The following is a 21,553-nucleotide window of genomic DNA, read 5'->3' as shown; positions in this document are numbered from 1 at the left end:
ATGGATGATTAACAATAATGTAAAAGAGCTATATAACTGAAATACGCGCTTTGACAATATCACTTGTACTTGTAGTATTGATTTGAAGATTGTTTAGTTGAAATTCGATTTTTCTTATAATTTAGTAGTTACATTATTTAAGGATTGAATTACCTAAATTACTCATTTTTCAGCACAAATTGATATTTACCAAGACTTTTGTATAACTGTAGCCTATCTACAATAATAATTTGAGGAGATTCACAGTAATTATGATCGATCGGATATAAATTTTTATATTGGAGCGGTGTTGCCAACTGTATTAGAAACAATGTCATCTCCAGGATTAAGAGTCGCCTAACCCTTAAATGCATTTTAAAAATGATCAAAAGAGTATCTGCCTGAATCAGGGATGATTTAGAATAATGAATATGGTTTTAATCGTGAAAATCAGCTTTAGGAAAATTCGGATATTGTCGTAGAGCCAATGGTCAACAATTCAACATGGAATTCGACATTTTCAAGCGGAACATCATTTGAACATAATCCATAGAAGAGCAAGAAAAGAGTCCCCTGTTCTAAATAAATTTACCAAATTTTAATATAATTTATAGTCCTTGCTCGTCTTGCCCCGAGGAGGTGGTCACATCGCACCATATGGTAAATATAGGCATCATAAAAACACCTTTTTTAAAACCAGTTTATAAGATACTGAAACGTCATTAATCCGTGTTTATTGATACTTATGTTAAAGAAGGGTCGTCATTAAGGTGTTTCGTGGACAATGCAGCAGATTTTGAAAGAGTGTCACTATTTCACAAGGGTTACCGCTTAGGGTGGCCATCTTGCCCCACTTTCCCCTATGTTAGCTAGAGTTCAATACTTGTGGTAGGCGCATCGTCTCGCATCCTAAATAAGAACAACGAATAATCATTGAAAAAATAGAAAATAGCTCTTACATCTTGTGGTTTTTATTCTATTTCAAGTTCACTGTCTAGCTGAATAGCATGTTATACAGGACTCTCACCGAACTTTTTGTGAACTTTGATGTCCACTTTAAAAGCTGAATAACAATCTGTTAGAACTTGTAAACAACTTAATGTGAACTTGATAGTTCGGTTAATTACTTAAAAAGTGAGCTGAATAGAATTCTATTCAGGATCCCTCTTGGAGCGGATCAAGCCAGAAATGTACTCTGCCGTGAATCGCATATCTGTCCCATCTTTGCTGGGTTTCCTATTCATATGGGACAAATATGTGATTCACGGCAGTACTGTTATCCGAACTTTTTGTTGCTTGGGTTGCGAAGCAACTGACCTATTTGAGAAAAAAGCCTGCCCCTAAAATGTAGGCTTCCAAACCTTAAGATCTTAAATTTTAGTTCAGAAGCATATTATTCAATATTTTGTTTCGATTACGTTGATTGCATTGAAAAGGGCAAGGTAGGATCCAATTGGCTTTGATTTATTGATCATGCATATTATATACAAAACAAAGTTTTGAAATAAAAAACATATACCATTATCAAAACTTTTTCAATAAGTTTTAATTGGAACTGTAATTGTACATCTGCCATTCCGCCTTTTTGCCCCGGATACGAGCCAGCCTCGGGCTGAAAGTTTCACTAATAAAGAAAATAAAAAAAATCCGCCTTCTTGTCCGAGGTACCCTCTGAAGCCATCGAAGGTACCCCCAGGCAGGGGTACATGTACCACAGGCCTATACGAATACTTGGTATACGAGAAGGGCAAAAAGTCATTTGGGTCAAATGATATGGCCAATAAAACATTCGACCAAATAAATCGTTGACAGAATAAGTCATTTCAGATTAAACTGTACATGTTTGGTAGAAAGAGTGAATTAATAGATTTGGTTAAGACCAGATTAAACTAAACACATTACAAAAGAAACACGAATGGCGCTTCCTGCCAAACGACCATTTTCGACCAAATGACAAATTTCCAGTAAAATGCATTTGCAGCCCTACCATCCGTTCGATCGAACGAGATTTTCCGCCGCATGGCTACTCGCCCTAACGACATTTTCGGCCGTGCAACTTGTTCGGCTAAATTACTTATCCGTATTGAATGGCTTTTTCGAGCAAATTTCCTATTTCCTAGTTTTTGACTTAAATTCCGTTTCGACCAACCGATCAAATCAGAAAAATTAAATTTGAGTAGATTAATTTCGGTTTAACGTGTTATTCGGTCAAATGGCGAGTGGCATTTGGCTAAACGATCCTTCCCGGCTCGTCGCAACCAGAATGTCGGACAATAACCAAGTGAAAATGCTTCATCATAGCCCAATCGACTGATCCTGCCAAATAATCAAAATATTGGTCAAAAATGGCAACGCATGGTTAACAAATCACGAGTTTTCCTTTCAAATTACAATTCGATGAATTTTACTATTCGTAAAGTTTTAGCTATCTAACAATGCGGCTCGAAATGTGTCCACCATGGATGAATTAGTTTCCAGCCATATTTGTTTTAGTCATTATAAAATAAAGGAAACTTCTAAGGAGTGATAGCCATTGGCTAAGCTGAAATATTGACACGCATTTAAGTTACCACGAAAAAGGCTAAGGAATCTGAATATTTTTTGGAGGTTTCCTTATAATGCTAATGAAATAAATGGTGGGCCTGAAAAACAAGAATTGCAGTGTAAAAATATAAGTGAATTTGAGAATCAATATATTGTGGTAAAGGTAAAATGATGGCCTTCAACATCGTTCAAATGCTTTTCGATCTAAGATGCCTTGGTGACCGATTTATTACCCACGCTGCCTAAAATATCCACACTCTGTTTCCGTTTCTATGAATGCCCCATTTGTCATGTAATTTGCTAACCTATTTTATACAATAAATTATTACAAATATATCCTATGAGTAAAAAGTATTCTTCAAGTATCACACTGGTTCGGATTTTCTTTATCGCTAGTAGTAGATAAAAATTATATCGATCGTTCAATAGTCGTGTCGAAAGTAAGCTCCACTTCGAGCTCTCCTCCATCGAAATTGATGGAAATTCAATTAATGAGACCTTTTTGACTAATTAAACATCTCTGAGTAAGCACTTTAGAAACCGAAACTTTCTATAAAGAGAGATATAGAGTGAAAAGATCAATACTTGTTCTAGCGGATGGTTCTTAAATCTAAAGCTGTTGCCCGACCGCTCACGGCGGCTTGGTTTTATCTTTGAGACTAGAGACAGTGGCCTGAGGATTGTCCCCGTGAAGGATGGCATAGAAAGGGGCGGGGGATAGGTTTTGCTGCGGTTGCGATTGATTACTTCCTCCGCTGGGACCGGCACCGGCTGCTTCCACATCCGCACCGCAGATAGCGGGCTCGCTGTGGCACGACGAGGGACTCGATTCCGCTTCCGCCGACTCGTCGTCCAGCTGTATACTGCTGTCGGCTGCCGACGGGATTGTAGGCAGGAAACGAACGCCGAGCCGAGGTGGCGAACACGACAGCTCCTGCGAGTAATCGTCATGTACGGCTGACTGCCGTACGAGACGGGGTTTGCCGCCTGGGATTGATTGACGAGCGCCACCTGCAGAAGGGAAAGGCATATCAGTGGGACGATGTAAATTGTGTTTGTTGAAAACATGAGCACCTATCTCAGTCTGCTAATGTTATTATTGGCGTAAACAGATTTGAATTGACTGATCCTACTTCCAAATAAGTTATTCTAGTCCCAATTGTTTTGATTCGTAGGCTGTAAGCTATTTTATTTTGTTTTTGAATGTTTCATCAGCAAATGGTATTGTCGTTTTTTGCATGTCGTTTTAGTGTTAACGGAGAATATTCAATGACGGAAATTATTACTTTGTTTAAAAGTAATACCCGCAAAAGTGTCTCTTTTGTAATTTAAACACGTAAGCACCGCGAACATCCTTTTGAATCGTTTTATTGAGTTGAGATTGAGTTATCAAACAAATGACGAACTTTTATTAGTTTACCTCGGGTAATTTTCATTGGCATCCTAAAAATAAATCATTCGAAATAATTGAAAACAGGTACTTACTAGTATAATGTGCATGTGGAACGCCATCAATTTTCACACCGGGCAGTACAACCGAGTTGCTAGCGCTGGAGCGTGATATTCGCCACGTCCCGGTGCTCTGCGTGGCAGTTGACCCGGAAGAGTCGTTCCTCGAGCTGGAGAGATTGGAGTCCTGCGATGTTTTTCTCGTAATCAACCACGATGTGTGTCTCCGCCGTGGATCCAGAAGCCGCAGAGGTATTCCGCAGTGGTGCTGAGCATGTCGCCATGAATCTGACCGGGAGGAGCTGAAATTCTCACTGGACGATACGGATCCCGCTCGCTTGTGTTGCTTTTGTTGGATTTCTGCTATTTGGTACGCATATTGGTCGCCGTTTCGCCTACCTCGGCGACCATCGCCTTGTTGGCCAAGATTGCATAATAACCTGCGCCACGTCTTGGAAAAGGTGCTTTGCTGTTGAAGACGCCGACGTAGATTCTCTTGCTCCATCAGCTTCGCTGAACAATTACAAGTTTGGCCAGGCAACAGCGGCGGAAGCTCACGAGAGGATCTTTCCACCAGCGAATTCGTATTGGCCGGTGTGTGGCGATTACTGAAATTTGAACTATGGCGACAGCGACCAATACCTCGGGTTACCCGAGACTCCTCGATCGCCTTGCAGATGAGGACGCAGTCTTTCTTAAACTGTTTAGTCAGAATGGCATACAGGAACGGATTGCAACAGGAGTTGAGAGGTAGGACGAAAACAGTGAATACTTTGGCTTGTTCTAGAGAGATTAGATGCAGACCGAATACGGCTGTCAGTGAGAAGAATGCTATCGGTGACCAACATATGAAGTCGGTGAAGACCAATAGTGCCATTCGCTTGGCTATTCGTGAATCGTTGGAGTTCCACGCTTGGGAGCCTCGGATAGCGCAGTACATTTTCAGGTAGCATCCCATTAATATAAGAAAAGCTACACCGTTGATGAACATCAGAAACACGACGTAGGCCAAGCTACCGGTCCCACTGGTAACTTCGAATGGAAGACATACGGCGAACACTCGGTAGTCCGATACTCCGAATAAGGGTAGTATTGCCATCGTAATGGCAAAGGCCCACCCTATTGTCATTATGTATCCGGCATGCCTTAGTGATAGCCTTTTATTCAAATGCATGGCATGCGTAATGGCGTAGTTCCGTTCCAGCGTGATTACGGCCAATGTATAGACCGACAGTTCCGATGACAGCACCGCCAGGAATCCAGACAGTTTACATCCAGCACTCATCTGCCACGGAATTGCGTACATACGGAACTCCCCCAGTGTAGAAGCGTCTACGACCGCCAGAAACCCCAAATAGATTCCCATGAAGAAATCCGCTGCTGCCAAGTTACACACCAAGAACCGCGGAACGTCCATTTTGGATCTGGAGAATATAAGCACGAACACAACCGTCCCGTTGCCGAGCATCGCCAGTAGAAAAACAACCCAAACGCCGCAGCGAAGTGTCCACCAATCGAAAAGGTCCTGACACGGCATAAAGGGCCCCGGCTCTGGCACGCACTGGACCGTACCCGGTAGGGATGTGGGTATCGCATGGCTGACACCGCCTTCCTCTTCAAAGTACTCCTCCGGGTAGGTGGGCATACCGCCTGGGAAATATTCGGGCCCGTACGCATGCAGCAGGTCATTGATCTGCGTTCCGAACTTTTTGCTTAAGTTGTCTGTGAAAAGAAAACAAAAAGGAAGAATTAACCCGCCGTTTGAAATGTCTTCAGGGTGAAGCAATTGTAATGTCACAATAAGGCGAGATTAGTACTGGAATTCGGGGGAACATTGATCACCGGGGTAGCATTGATCAGTTTCACTATTTTCAAGACATAAATAAAATATTATTTCTTGTTATCACAATTACTAATTGTGAGTTTGGTATCCTAATCTTGACTAAATTTGCTACTGAATGATATAATCTTCGAATGAATTTGCATTTATTTTTTACCAAAATTTTTAAAATAAAATCAACATTAATTTTTGAACTCACAGCAAGTTGCCAAGAAAATTTTACAATTTTCTTCATAACTTTTAAAATAAATGGCCGGTAGTTTAAAAATTCAAAGCAACTTGTTACGAGAATATCGGGTAAGGGGTACTACACACATACACATACGTACACAGCAGAAAGACATTTGCTAAGTTCGTCTTTTTTTTTTCTTTTTTTTTTACAAGGGAGAATGCATTTACACACTAACCCAGTACACGTGCATTGTGGTTGCCAAACTACCACACGGAAGTGTACTGGAGTGTCGGACTCGACCATACCGGTAATACCGACTAAACTCCCTTGGGCTCCACCATAGTTTCCCCCAGGAACTACCTCCCAGTACTACTTCTGGGGAATGGCAGTACTAAACGTACTCGCTCATTCTCGCTCACACAGGCACCCGTCCCATGCGAGTCTGACTTGGGTGCTCGCTCTATCGCATCCTCAGGTTCCGCTTAGGTTCCCACTTCTGACATACCATGTGAGTCTGACTCACCTCGTTCATGCCATATGAGACTAGCTCAACTCGACTCAACTCATTCCTTTCATACCATGTGAGACTGACTTGGATGCTCACCCACACTCCTCTGCCACGCCGCGAGGTATCAGTAGTCACCGGAACCAACACCGTTACTCCCAGCGCGGTGTGTGCAGTCCATACATACACCTATTCATTCACACTTCTGCCATGCTTCGAGGGGACGATCTCGGTTGCCACCCACTGCGCCAATACCTCTGCATGGGCAGACCATTCACACCCTTCTCCGCGTTCGGCACTTTCGCTTTAACTTACCAATCACAAGTTAGTCATGCTTGTCGATTGTTGCTCGGCGCGCCAGATTCTCTGCAAGCTGCAGGCAATCTGAGTGGTTGCAGTCGAGACTGCGTTCCACTTCTCCACCGCTTGACACATCCTTTGGATAAGATTATCCGGAGTTGTGTCCCGGCCGCAAACGTCTAGCATTGCTCTTCTTTCGACGTCGAAACGAGGACATACGAACAGTATGTGCTCTGCAGTTTCGTCAACACCTGGGCAGTCAGGGCAGACGGGGACCTCCGCGTGCCCAAACCTGTGGTGGTACTGTCGGAAACAGCCATGGCCTGACAGGAATTGTGTCAGATGGAAGTGAACCTCCCCATGGGGTCTCCCCACCCAGCTTGATATGTTAGGAATCAACCGGTGGGTCCACCTACCTTTCGAGGAGTTATCCCACTCGCGCTGCCATCTGGCAACCGAAGTCACCCTGGTACGCTCGCGGGCTCCTCCTGCTAAGTTCGTCTAGCTGAGTCGATTGGTGTATAACACTATGGGTTGCCGAGCCTTCTATAAAAAGTTCGATATTATCGTAATATAGTTTAGTTAGTCCTGCTCATGATATTTGTAACACTCGCATTTTAGTTCATTTTGTAAAAAGGCTGTGCATTGTTCAGAAAGCTCAATTCACTGCATATAATCACTGGCGGCGCCAGAGTTCTGGTAAAAGTGGGTCACCAGCATTTTAGGCGTAATTGGTTCTGTTATAATTTGGCGTCAGTAGTAACAATTATAATTGTAGGCGTTAATCAGTCAAGCAATAAATCAATTTTTAAAAAAATGTCAGGTGCCGCCATCGGGGGTGACAAGGGGTTGGGGGGTGATAATGGGTCATCGCTCTCACCGGCAACTTGGAGGTCGGATAGCAAAATCGTTCAAAAAGGACTCTTATATTTTAGTCATCTTGCCCTTAGATACATTCAATCTATTCTACAAGCATTCTAAGTACTTGAAACAGTGACCCATTCTCACCCCCGACGACGGTAGTTTAAATGTAACGAGATTTTAATTACATTTTATCGACTATCATTTTCCAAAAACTTGCAATTCCAGTGTGATGATGTATAGACTGTAATTGCGATTTGCTAGCAAGTAATTCCAGAGTCAAAACCGGGGTTAACTACTGACCTGAATTCTTCGCATGTTCTTAAGAATTCCTGGGGAATTAACTTCTGACATTTTTTCGTAAATAATTCTTCAGGAAATACTACCAAGATTTTTCCAAAAAATCAGAAATTCCTATAGAAACTCTTTCGACAAATTATTTCAGGTCTTCCTTCGAAAACTGACGGAAATTCTATTCTCTCGAAAATTTCTCTGGCAAGAATTCCTTCCACAAGTCTTGAACAAAATTTTCCTCTTGTGGTTTCTCCAGAAAATCACACGGAAATTACTTAGCAGATAAATCCAGAAATTCCTTTGGAAATTCAAAGATGGTTATATGAGAAAATTTCGAAAATTTCTTCGTTGATTCCTTCACGAGTTTTTTTTAGAAGTTTCTTCATAAATTCCTTTGAGAATTCCTGTAGGAATTCGTTAGAAATTCAAATTAAAATTCGGATATTCCTTCAGGAATTGCTTACCTTCGAAAATTACTTTAGAAGAAATCCTTCTGAAATTGCATTAGGATTTTTTTTGGAAATTCCTTTAGGAATTCTTTCAGAAATTCTTTTGAGAACTCCTCCAATAAATTACGCAACGAATTCCTTTTGACCTTTCTTCGAAAGAAATCACTGAAAAGACCTTGTAAATTTAACCGGAAATTCTAAGGAAACTTCTTGCAAGAAATCCTGCGGAAATCATCTTAGTAAAACCATACGAAATTTCTTCAAAAATTCCCGCAGGGATTATTCCAGAAATTTAGATGGAAGATTTTTCCGATAATTTATTGAAGAATGAAATAGGAAATACTAAAAGAATTTTTCGAAGAGTTTCTAAGGGAAATATTAAAGGAATTTTCAGATGAAATTTCGGAAAGAATTCTTAACGTAATTTCCTAAAGATTACTAAAAGAATTTTTGAAGTGATTTCCGTGCAAAATCTTGAACGAATATCCGAAGTCTCAAGGAATATCCAATTCAATTTACGAAGGAATGTCCAAAGGGATTCCTGCATGAAGATTTGAAGGAATTATGAAGGACTTTCATCTTCCTAGAGGGATCTATTTAGGAAATACTGGAAGATTTTTTTTTAGAAATTCCTGAACTAATTGCTTAAGCAATTTCTTTAAAAACCTCCTCCTATATAAACCAATTTCCGGGATTGTATTCCCTGATACAATTTTCGAAGGTATTTCCGTAGAATTTCCGTAAGAATTCCGATCAAATTTCCAAAAGAGCTTCCGACGAAATTCTTATAAAAATATTCAATAAAATTTTGAAGGATTCTCTTGAGGAATTTCCGAAGGAATTTCCAAGATACAAGTGTTCTTTAAGGATTAAAAAAATTCCTTTCGTATTTTTTTAAAGGAATTCTTTAGGGAAACTCTGAAGGAATTCCTAGAATTCCTTCTTTGAATTTTTGAAAGAATATCTTTATGATTTCCAAAAGAATTTCTGTATCTATCTCCGAAGTAATTTCCTGAGAATTTACCGAAAGAATCCCTGGAAAAAAAATTCGAAGAAATTCCTGGTGGGATTTTCAGAGAAATTCAAGAAATTCAAGTTCCTTTGGAAATTTCTTTAGGAATTTGTTTGGTAATTCCTGAAAGTAATTCCAGTGAATTGATAAAGAAATTCCTTAAGGAAATTCCGGAGGATTTTCCAGAAGAATTCTTAGACAAATTTTGGAAGAAATTTTCAAAAAAAATCCCATTCCCATGTGCATGCCTTTAATAGTTCTTAAACATTTTTTCGTTAGACATTTTCGTTTTCGTTTCGTCAGAAATTCGTTAAGAAAATATTTTTGAAAATGTATTATAAATCTTTGTAAATTTATTCAAGAATACATTCTGAGATTCCTCCTGAAATACATTTGGAAACTGCTGCCCTAATTTCTTTCAAAATTTCTCCAGAAAATCCTTCAGAAATTCTTTCGGTAGTCCTCTAGGAATAATTCATGAAATTCCTACAGTAGTTCATTTGAATATTCCTCCAGGGACTCTTCCGTAGAACTTTTATAAATTTCTCCAGAAATTTATTTAGTAAAACAATGTTATATTCCTTTCAAAATTCCTGCATGAATTATTCCGGAAAATTTGTTGAGAACATTCTTCCTGAAAATTATTGAAGAATGAAATAGAAAATTCTAAAGGATTCTCTAAGTTATTCCCCTAAGAATTTGCGAATGAAATTTCCCAAGGATTTCTAAAAGGATTTCTGAAAGATTTTATAAGAGATCTTTTATAAGAGAAATTCCTTCTTTGAAATTTCGAGGAATTTTGAAAGGAATCTTCCAATTTATTTTCGTAATTACAATTTCGATCCTTTAGGAATACTTTTTTGAGATCCTTTAGATTTTTTTTGAGTTCCTACAAAAACACTTCAGAAAATCCTTTAAGAATATCTACGAAAATTGTTTCAGGAAAACCTTCCAAAATTCTTTAAGGAGAATTATTTTTATGAGTTCTTTTGTAGATTGCCTCAAGAATTCCTGCAGAAATTAAATTAGGAACTCTTTATTTTTTTAAAAGAAATTGCATCAACAATTTTTGAAGGATACTCTCAAATAAAAGCTTGCAGTAATTCCTCATAAAATCCTTTCCGAAACTCTAGTAAGAAATTCTTGGAAATTCCTTGGAAGTTCCTGGAGACAATTCAAAATAAATTATCAAAGAAATTTCCAAAGCCTGAAAGATTTTCAGATAGATGTTGCAAAGGAATCATGTCATGTGTTACCGAATGGTAACACTTTGTGTATGGTGTTGGAATGCAGGGAAATAATTTGTCAAGTTAGTGTCTAACCGTCGTTTCAAAACGGGCGGGCGATGAATCAATGGCAAATGAATACGGTTACCAAAATATGAGCTCCAGAGGCTTCGATGAAGAAGGCAAAAAACGGAGAAAGCGATCAGTCGAGGTACGAGAGACTAGGAACCTACAGCCAATTCGCATCTGTGAAGTTTTTTTTTTATTCCTCGTCAAATTCGGTAAGTTCGGTGAATCAGCCCAAATAGACTGTTCGACAGTGCGACGTTCACGACAGCCATCCGCGTGCTTAAGTATCCCTCCGGTGCGAATACCGCCAGGAATTACCATTGGGATAGCCGGCGTTTGATTATTGGTTTCCGCGGTTGACAACTGTTGGCCCCCGTTCTCCGGGACGACTTCCGTAGACCAAAGCTATCCGGCCTGCAGACAACCCCCAGTGAGCAGTGCGTAGGGTACAAGCCGGTCGTCCTCGAGTTTGGCAAGTCCTGCCGAGTGAGAACCACTGAGCCTGCTAAATCCTGCCCTGAGGTGCCGGGACTTCTACGTTTTCCCTGAAGGTACTTTCCTGCCCAAATCGACGGGCGGTACTGCGCCAATAACGCCATTTTGTCATACGGCGTCCTGACAACGACAGCTATTGTTCGTCCCAGTTCCCACGCATCGTGCCAACGAACGCAGTGTTATCGGGTTCCGTCAACGGTTGGAAATTCCGGAATTTACCCCGGCCATAAGATCGTCCAGAAGCAACGCCACCGGGTCATTCGACGACCATCCGGCCGCACTACACGCCAGTGCCTAGCGTCATCCGCCATAGTGCCGCCGTTAATCGACCAAGCCATCACCACTGTATATCATCGCCGCCCATACCGCTCCGGGTCATTCGACGACCATCTGACCGACGACCGCCGGGTCATTCGACGACCATCCGGCCGCACGACGCGCCAGTGCCTAGCGTCATCCGCCATACGGCCGCCGCTAACCGATCAAGCCGCTGTATCTCATCGCCGCCCATACCGCTGAATAAACCATAAAGGTAACATAGTCTATGGTTAGCAGTGTCTGAAATTCAGATTGCTAAAGTAGTTTCGGTATGCATCGAAATGCATTGAAACACATAGTCTTGTGGTCAGAACCAGAATGTTCTGGGTTTGGAACCTGGGTTCCTTTTTATTTAATTTTCCAATCAATCGGTTACAATTTACATACTGTGCTAGAAAGGGATAGACGCCTGGGACGGCGGTGACAATATTTCGGTTATAGCTTTTGGGTTGAAACTTGATCCTTAGCCAATCAGCAAAACATGTGGCGCACTCGAGTGCCTCGATGCAAACTGCTTACGCATGTTGCACCGAGGCCATCGTTCGCGCTCATGCGGACCTGACCTATTCGGTTGTAACAAAACATAATATGCATTTTATTGCTAGTGCTGATTTACGAGGGAAAGATGTTTTGGGTCGATGCGTGTATAGCACACTTCCACCCTTGAAATGATGTAATGGAAAGAAAGTGTAATGGAATCATTCATTTGGTTGCCGGTCCCAGATGCCTTTACAATATTTTGAGTTTTACATGAATTTGGGTTTTTTTCTAACACTACTTTTTCACTTTATATCTAGACTAACCGAATTTTGCACTCCTCAGCATAAAGCTGGGAACTTTCACCTACCTCATCATTTTACTTATTTTTTGAATTTATTATTTTTTGTGTGAGGTTAGGCTCGGTGGGACTCTAGTTAAAGTTATATAAACAAACTAATTTATGCTTTGATTAATCTATTTTCGTGTATATTTGTAGTTTTTCCTGAAAGTATGTGTTGGATTTCACAATTTGGTTCTACAATTTTTATTATTTTATATGGTCCAAGATAAAAGGAATCTAATTTGCTCCTGTTTTCATTTTTAGATAAACTATGTCATTAATCACAACAGAAATGGGATTGAGGTTGTTATCATATTGCTGTTTTCTTTGATATTTATGGTCTAATAGTTTTTGCTTTACTAATTCGTGAGATTGGCTCAACTTAAATTTCAATTCGTTTTTATAAGACTCGTAGTTATAAACTGGTTCGTTACTGTTTTCTAATACGTCTTGGGGAAGGTTAGCTTTTCTGCCAAATATCAACTCAAATGGGGTGAAACTATGGTCCGTGTGGGGGTTGTGTTGTACGAGAATTCGTAAAATTTTATCCAATCATCCCAATCTGATTGGTGCGCATTGGTGAATGATCGCAGATACTCATTGAGACATCTGTGATTTCTCTCCAATGAACCAATTGACTGTGGGTGATATGGTGTTGAAAATGTTTGCTTGATTTGGAGTAATTTGCTAATCTGTTCGAGTACTTCATTGTTGTATTCAGTACCTTGATCAGAACGCAATTCGAGGAAATTTCCGAACGTCAAAATAAAATTTTCGACTAACGCTCTAGCTATGGTGTTTGCTTCTTTGTTTGGAATAGGGATTATGGTTATGTTATTGTGAGATCGCATTGGATTGTAATGCAATAACGGTTATTTTTATTTGACTTGGGTAAAGGTCCAACAGTGTCTATGGATATTACTTCAAATGCCTTTGATGGAGTTGTTGTTATAATCATTGATTCTTTTGTATGCTTGATAATCTTATTTCTTTTGCACAATTCGCAGGCCTTAACGAATTGAGCAATAGGCCTTTTCATATCGTGCCATTTGTATTTTCATGAAGTCTGAGGTACAAACGATGTTGACCTACATGACCTCCGACGGGTAAGTTATGGTGATTATTTAAAATAGTTTGTATATCATTAGGGTTATTTACGAAGATAGGTTCTTTGTAAATTACTATTTTTAGAGTTTTCAAAATTTTATTTGCAATCATTTTGAATAAGTTCAATGGTACCATGCTAAAAATATAATCGTTTGTCGACAGCGCTAATTTTTTCATAATTTTTTCGATTTCTGGGAGAGCACACTCGAATGTGTGACTTCCATTTCTAACGTCTTGATGCACTTGTGCAACAATCGTTTTGCAATTATTTTCAATATTATAAATTTCAGAGTATTGTCCACTACGGCTGTGCACAGCTTCATCATTTTTCTAGTCTCCGTAGGGCATTCAGTTTCATATGCATAGAGGTGATCAGTCTCCTTATTTTCAATAGTAGTTTTGTCATTCTTGATTTTAGCTAAATTATTTTTTACTAGACTTTTGTACATTTCGGGTCATAGACCTTGTATTAACTAATAATATATTACATTTTTTTAATTCATCAGACGTAGTAGCTATCCGCGATAATGCGTCAGCTGCCACGTTTTCCTTACCTTTTATATATACAACATCGTAATCGAATCCTTCAAGATCGATACGAATTCGAGTCAATTTTGATGTGGGTTTTTGATTCCGAACAGATACACAAGAGGTCTGTGATCTGTACGTACTGTGAAACGTCTTCCATACAGATAAGCCTCAAAATAATTTATGGCCCAGTGTATGGCTATAAGTTCCTTTAATATAGTAGGTTTATTTTTCTCGGCTGGTGTGAACGTTTTGCTTGCAAAAGCAATAGGTCTATCACCTGCTTCTGAAACTTGAGACAACACGGCTCCGCATCCAATATCGGAAGCGTCTGTAGTTAATATGAATCTTGGTGACATCAAATGCTGTCTTAACAGATCAAATGCGTTTTGACAATTGTCGGTCCATTTAAAAGTAGCATTTTCTTCAATAGTTGGTTTAGTGGATAAGCAATATCAGCAAATTTTTCGACAAATCTGCGGTAATAATTGCAAAAAGCAACAAATCGTCGCACTTCATCGGCATTTTTCGGTATGGGATAATTTTTAATGGCTTCGAATTTACTGTCATCTGGCAATATGCCTCTATCTGTTATTTTATGACCCAGATAGGTCACTTCGGTTCTCAAAAATTTACATTTAGATAAATTTAATTTTAAGTTGTATCTTCTCAAGCGTTCAAATACTGATGCTAAATTAGATAAATGATGCTTTAAAGAACATCCAATAACAACAATATCATCAATATAGATGAATGCACGTTCAGGTGTTAAACCTGCCATAGCAATAGCCATCATTCTTTGAAAACTATTTGGACTAATATTTAATCCAAATGGTAATCGCTTGAAATGATAGTGTCCAGAGTTGGAAGAAAATGCAGTAAATCTTTTTGAATTATTGTCCAAGGGGATCTGATGAAAACCTGACATCAGATCCAACGTGCTAAAATACTTTGCTCTACCAAGTTGATCCAAAATACTTTCAATCCTTGGTAGTGGGAATTTGTCGGGCATAATTTTTTTGTTTAATTGTCTAAAATCTACGACTAATCGCCATTTTTTATCAGAATTGTTCGATTTTTTCGGTACAAGTAATATTGGGGAATTGTATGACGAAACTGAGGGTTCGATGATTTCGTCATTTAACATTTGTTGGATTTGCTTTTCGATTTCTTCACCTTGGGCATGAATGGTTTTGTAATTTGGTATGTATACCGGAACATTATCAGTAAGACTTATGTTCTGTGTATAAAAGTTATTGGTTGACAGCTTTTCGTCTTCCATGTTAAAAATATCTTCGTACTGAATAATTAATTTTCAAGTTCGCATTTAGCATGTGGAGTAAGATGTTGAGTATCCAAATTTTTCAAAATTTTGTTTCGCCGAATGGTTTTATCAATTGAGTAATTTTGTGTGGTATTATTTGAAAATTACTAAGTGGTTCCATGTGTGGTTTGAAATCTGAATATGCAACATAAACTGCTTTATTGGTTGTATTAATGAATTTAAGTATTGGTTCTTTAGCTGATATAATCGTATTTCCACAAAAAAACTCCAGGTTGGATTTCTTGTGAATGTACGACCATATCCTCTTGCAAGTTTTGATTTGGAATGTAACGGGTAACTTCATATCGTGGAGGTAAGAAAAATTTGTTTTGAAAATTGTCTTCAATAGGTATTGAAATGGGTAGGTTGTCTATGGTAAATGATAAAATCCATGGTTCATAGTCGATTTTGCATTTATAATTTGATAAGAAATCTCTTCCAATGATTCCATCTGTTGGAATTGGAAAATCATTTTGGACTATATGAAATTTTTGTTGAAGCTGTATACCATCAATTATTATATTAGCGAAGGTACTACCTAAAGAGTGAATTCCTACATCACCTATACCTGATATGATGCACTTTTCTTCGGGATAATAAATTTGACTAGGTTTTACTTTTTGACTTTTGATGACAGATGTATCAGATCCTGTGTCAATAATAAAATTACACTGAGTTTCTGATAAATCTATATTCAAAATAACATAATTAGAGGTCGAGGCATTTATGGTAAATGCCGACCAAACTGTGTTCCTAAAAAATTGGTGTTTTGTATTGGTTGCTGTTGTTGTTGTTGGTAGATGGGTTGTGGTACCTGTTGGGATTGTTGCATAACTGGTTGTGCGGTTTGTTGTATTGGTTGCATGAAATACGTGGAAGGGTATGAAGACGATTCATACCTTCCTCGTCCCCTACTCCATTGTCCTCTCTGATTAAAATTTTGTCCTCGGCTGTAATTACCTCGGAAAGTCGAAAATCAGGACGATCCAGTGTTGGTGGGTCTAGGTGGATGGGAATATTGGCTGTAGCTTGAAGAAAAATTTCCACGGTCGTTGGTAAATCTACCACGACCACGTCCACGTTGAAAATGATTATTTTTGCAATGTAAACTTGTGCTTGCATACCGTTTGGTGAACGACTTTTTCTCCATTATCATTTTCCTGTAGTTTTTGTATGGCATCAACTATTTTTGTAAACGTACCTGCTTTGAGAATAAGTTTTGTGTCATGGTTAGATATTCCACCAATCAAAGCTTCCACACCACTCTTTGTGGCCATCTGGTTAGCTTTGTCGGCTGGTATTTTTTCCTCTACATACAAATTTGAAAGTTTTTGCGTTAAAGTTTGAACTTGTTCACAAAAATCATCTAGGGATCCTTTTTGTTTCAAGGCAATCAATTTTGCCTTTATGTTGTCTGAGTTGAGTTTTGGCGCACACTGTTCCTTCAGATTAATAAGAGTTTGATCAAGATCTATTGCTCCTCCAATTGCTTGGCGAGCAACCCCAGTGAGACGTGTTTTAACAAATTTGAAAATTGTTTCCCCTGCTACTTGTTTTTGCGCGGGTGTTGCCGCTTCAAATTCCGTTTCTGTTGTAGATTTGAATAAATCTACCGCGTCTAGGAACGCATTTAAATTATCGGGATTTCCATCATAAGTTTGGACCAGGGCTGTCCCTAACTTAATGTCAACAGTAGGCATTTTGATGAGTTTACTTAAACGATTTTGATTGATAATGGATTTAACAGCTAATTTAAAACGATTTGGATTTTTGATTAACTTGGACTCTTTGAGAATTTTTATACAAGATTGGAATGTAGTTTTTAATTCTGCGTATTTCAAACACTCATTGTTCCACTCATTAATTGAAAGAGAACTCTCTAGTTTTGTTAGAATTATTTTATAAGTTTTTAGTAGATTAACTAGCTTCTGAGTTTTTTCTTGAACATTTTCGGTTGACCTAGGACGATTTTTATTCTTGTTTAGATTTTGAAATTCTTTGTTAACACTTTCTACAATAATTATTAATTCTTCTTTGGACATGTCACAAATTTATTAGAGAAAAAAAAAATTTTTTCGACTCACCACCTTAATAAATTACCGCCAGTATGCGTCCTCCTGCGTTGATGCTGGCTGCTTCTCGGTGCGTCATCAGGCCCTTGTTTGTAGATATCACCACTGCTCCAGTGATGCTCGGCAGAACCTCACTTGCGAATTCTAGAACGGACTTCGCTTTCATTGGTCTTCGATCGACCACCACTATGTTGTTGACCATCACTTTCTTGATTTTGTATTTATTGTACGCTACTTTTTGCACTTCGACAAATTCTTCTTTGATTAGTAGCTGAAGAAATTGCTTAGACAATCGAGAGTTCGTTATGGATATTGTCCCATTGTCTCGTTTCGCAAATATCTCGTTAATTAGTTTCAACATTTCTGCCATATCGAACACTTTTCTAACATATCACGTTCACTTTGTCTTCTTGACCAGCGCGGGATTCACGTTGGCCGAATCTTTCCACTGCATCGAGAACATCAATTGACCGTTATGATCAGTAATACTAAAAATCTTCTTCGACTTCAAACCTCTATCGAAACCAATTTTCTTATCTTCTCTATCGATGCACTTCTTTCATGCTGCGGGGCTTTATCATCTGCAGTTCTTTGGTTCACTAAAAATCACTTGCGCATAATCATAGTAGTCACTTGCGCTGTTGGATGTCCACACTTACACTGTGTTGATGCTGGCCACGCGAGCCGCTCTTTCAACCACTCTTACTGTGTGATGTTTGTTCGCCTTTATTATAGCCTTTATCACTATGTATGCAACAGCAATACCTGCTAGTACGCAGAGCGCTATTGCCTGTGTCAAGTGATAATTGTCTTGCGGGGGACAGGTTGCGTTATTGGTGACGATCTCGTCACTCGAGAACCATCCCATCTTCGGCACTGGATACACACACTTTTTTTTATATATATCTATATATATAAAAATGAAATGGTCTGTGTTCGTATCCGCATAACTCGAAAACGACTGGATGGATTGTCTTCATTCCTTCAGCAAATATGTTCGTTATCGTTTCCGACGGGTTTATATGATATTTCCTCATGCAAAAACTACGAGTAAGGTTGAGTAAATCGTGGAAAACTAAAATTAAGAATCGTAAGGAAATTTCGCATGGACAACAACACTTTCGCCTACTACGCAGGACAACGTCTGCCGGGTCGACTAGTATATATATATATACGACCGGCGTGCCTTTTTTCACTTATAGATCTTTTTCACTTATAGATCTTTTTCACTTATAGAATTTTTCACTTATAGAACTTTTTTTTTTTACTGTTAGAACCGCGCGCGAAATAATCGTGGTACTGTATTCAGGTTACTAAGTCACTGGTCGCCATAACATAGTCTATGGTTAGCAGTGTCTGAAATTCAGATTGCTAAAGTAGTTTCGGTATGCATCGAAATGCATTGAAACACATAGTCTTGTGGTCAGAACCAGAATGTTCTGGGTTTGGAACCTGGGTTCCTTTTTATTTAATTTTCCAATCAATCGGTTACAATTTACATACTGTGCTAGAAAGGGATAGACGCCTGGGACGGCGGTGACAATATTTCGGTTATAGCTTTTTGGGTTGAAACTTGATCCTTAGCCAATCAGCAAAACATGTGGCGCACTCGAGTGCCTCGATGCAAACTGCTTACGCATGTTGCACCGAGGCCATCGTTCGCGCTCATGCGGACCTGACCTATTCGGTTGTAACAAAACATAATATGCATTTTATTGCTAGTGCTGATTTACGAGGGAAAGATGTTTTGGGTCGATGCGTGTATAGCACAAAGGTAAAGTGTAAAGAATAAAGTTTTATATAGATTCCTCACCATTCGAAATCTCTCCTCGCTTACACGCCCTGGGACCCGGGAAAAAAGAGGCCTTTCGAGCCCACCCCGGAAGTTGCCGTTGGTCAGACCAGCAGCTTGGGGTCTAGGCTAGTCCCCTAGACATTTAATTCTGGAAATGGGATACTACAAACTCGTATTATGACAAGTGAAGACGTTCGACTAAAAGCTCAAAATAATCTTCTTATGTTTGATTTTGTGGGTCACGTGCCCCATGGTGTCCAGCTTAACTCGGCCAGTGCATATAATCCCACAAAAGTAAAATAGGTTTTACTATGTTGCTTATCTGTGGTAAGCTGGAAATGATGGAGTTTGTGGGGAAGATTGACTAACGATTTACAAAATCAACCAAAATGCAAATGTTACAAATATGCGATCATAGGCAGTTAAAGCTGAGGTCGAAATATGTATCTGTAAAGATTACAACGTGGTGGAATTAAATATAATAGTACTGACTGATGATGTCGTTCCACTAAAAGAGCTTGGATCAATTTTAACTAAAAAGTACGGACTGGATCATCTAATTCGTTCTGTCGATATAACTTAACGATTTGAACTCAAAGAAGAATTTCAGTACCTTGAACATTAAAACAATACGATTCTTCATATACTATCATTTTTACGGTTCTTATAGTGAAGCATTTAAGGTAATTTTTTTGTTAAAATGCGGTGTACAAAAAAGTAGCGAATCGGTTGAAACCCCTGTGTCCAGCGCCGTAGCGTGCGGTTGGCCGGGTCGGCTCCCGCCAAGAAGGGAGCCAGCCACCAGGAGGGCGTTAAAATCAAGGTAAGAGAAACAGAACAATTTTATTAGTTGCGGGGCCAAGACAAAGTGAGAAACCGACTACAAAGTTCAAAGGTCTATGGTGAGGATGGATCGAGTTGTTTCCATTTTTGGACCCTATTATACTAAGGATGGGATGTTTGTACCATGGTTCAAGGCGACAGAAAAATAATACCAAAATTATCTTTGGTGAATAATAGATATGGTTCTCAAATAAAGATTTTTTTTCCCATTGTACGTTTTCCAAGCATTCATCGCCTCACTTCAACACTAGGCCCTCCTGCTTCCGATGGTGATTCCGACCTCGTCAAAGAACTTTATTGACCCAACAAAGTACAACAGTACCTCTGACAGACCCATTCTAAATATGGAAATTTCTTAATCCGAAATGATGTCTTTTGTGATTTATTTAATTCATCAGCTAAATATTTCTCATACAATGACTTTTTTCTTCAAATATGGTCCATATTACAGAAGATATATTTGAAATTATGCCTTAATCATAAAGCAAAATCGAAGCAAAGTTCCAGAGTCGAAATATAGGTGCATACCATTTCGACTAAAGAATGGGTTCTGACGGGTGTCTGATATCGTTATCTGCATATTTTTAACAATGGATGCATACCTCTATTGGTCAATCGATTATATTTCATGAAACCAATAACGATTTTCAATTTCCAACATGAGCGAAATTAGGAACACTTTTGCGGGAAATAATCCTATTTTCATGCGCGAAATAAGGAACATACAATGGCTTCAGATTCATACCGCAATGTTTTTAAGTAGCTGCAAAATTTGCAAATAACATTTTTTTGACAACCCAAAATAATTCTACTACGTGATGCAGTTTCAAATGTTCCCAAATAGACCCTACATGTTGTTCTATGAACGTTTCAACTTTGTCAGATCTAACGAGCCTGGATTAAAAACAAAGAGACGCAATACTCCTACCTTTAACAACCTTGTGCTCGATTGGAACAACCGATTTGACAGCAAATGCGCTGTTTCAGTTTTGACACTTCATCTCTTTGTTATGAGTGCAGCCTCTTTAGTCAGATCTTAAGTGCGTGAAATTAGGGTAGGGGAAGGGGGCAATATGCCCTAGCTAAGCAAACACTGCTTTATTGTCTTATTTGTAACGCTATTCATTGGTATTTTTACATTATGCAACAGTTAAACAAGATAGCTAGTTGATGCCATTCAAAAATTATCAAAAATCTCAATCATATTGATAATATTCACATTTCAAAAAAGTGGTAATATTCTGTTGCCGGAAAACTCATGAGACAAAACGCCTTTTAGTTGGCAGCTTCTAGGGAACAAAGCACCACGCGTCGGCGAATCAGCATTCTGGTATGGATGGAGCGTGGAGACGCAAGTACATTGTAGGTTAGTGCCACTAGGGCGTTTTGCCTCGCCAAAATGTTAGATTTTCTTCAAAATGTGGAAATTTTCGGTTTTTCCGACCTTTCCATACACTATTTTGAAACTTTTTTTGCCTAACCTACATAATTTTAGATCTAGTTTTTTTACGGCCATCTTAATGACGGTAAATATGAGGGAAACCACAAAAG

At 39.0% G+C, this 21,553-nt stretch overlaps 1 protein-coding gene and 1 long non-coding RNA gene across 3 annotated transcripts in view; both read right to left on the bottom strand.

The window, feature by feature from the left end:
• Positions 1-2,662: 2,662 nt before the first annotated feature.
• Positions 2,663-21,553, bottom strand: part of LOC134212359 (lutropin-choriogonadotropic hormone receptor) — a 505,979-nt gene continuing 487,088 nt past the window's right edge. For both annotated transcript variants that reach the window (XM_062690132.1, XM_062690133.1), the window contains 2 exons: positions 4,009-5,694; positions 2,663-3,534 (listed from right to left, as the gene is read on the bottom strand). In XM_062690132.1, coding sequence (XP_062546116.1) covers positions 3,155-3,534; positions 4,009-5,694 — 2,066 coding nt within the window. In that variant the 3' untranslated portion in view covers positions 2,663-3,154. The remainder of the gene's footprint in view (positions 3,535-4,008; positions 5,695-21,553) is intronic.
• LOC134212365 (uncharacterized) lies at positions 16,791-18,254 on the bottom strand. Its single transcript, XR_009979258.1, has 2 exons — positions 18,024-18,254; positions 16,791-17,812 (listed from the first exon to the last, which is right to left on the bottom strand). It is a non-coding gene; the product is annotated as an uncharacterized LOC134212365 (long non-coding RNA).

Source organism: Armigeres subalbatus, chromosome 2, assembly GCF_024139115.2.
Source record: "Armigeres subalbatus isolate Guangzhou_Male chromosome 2, GZ_Asu_2, whole genome shotgun sequence".
NCBI classification, from domain to species: Eukaryota; Metazoa; Arthropoda; class Insecta; order Diptera; family Culicidae; genus Armigeres; species Armigeres subalbatus.
The sequence above is the reverse complement of the archived record's forward strand: the minus strand, read 5'-3'. Positions and strand labels throughout refer to the sequence as shown.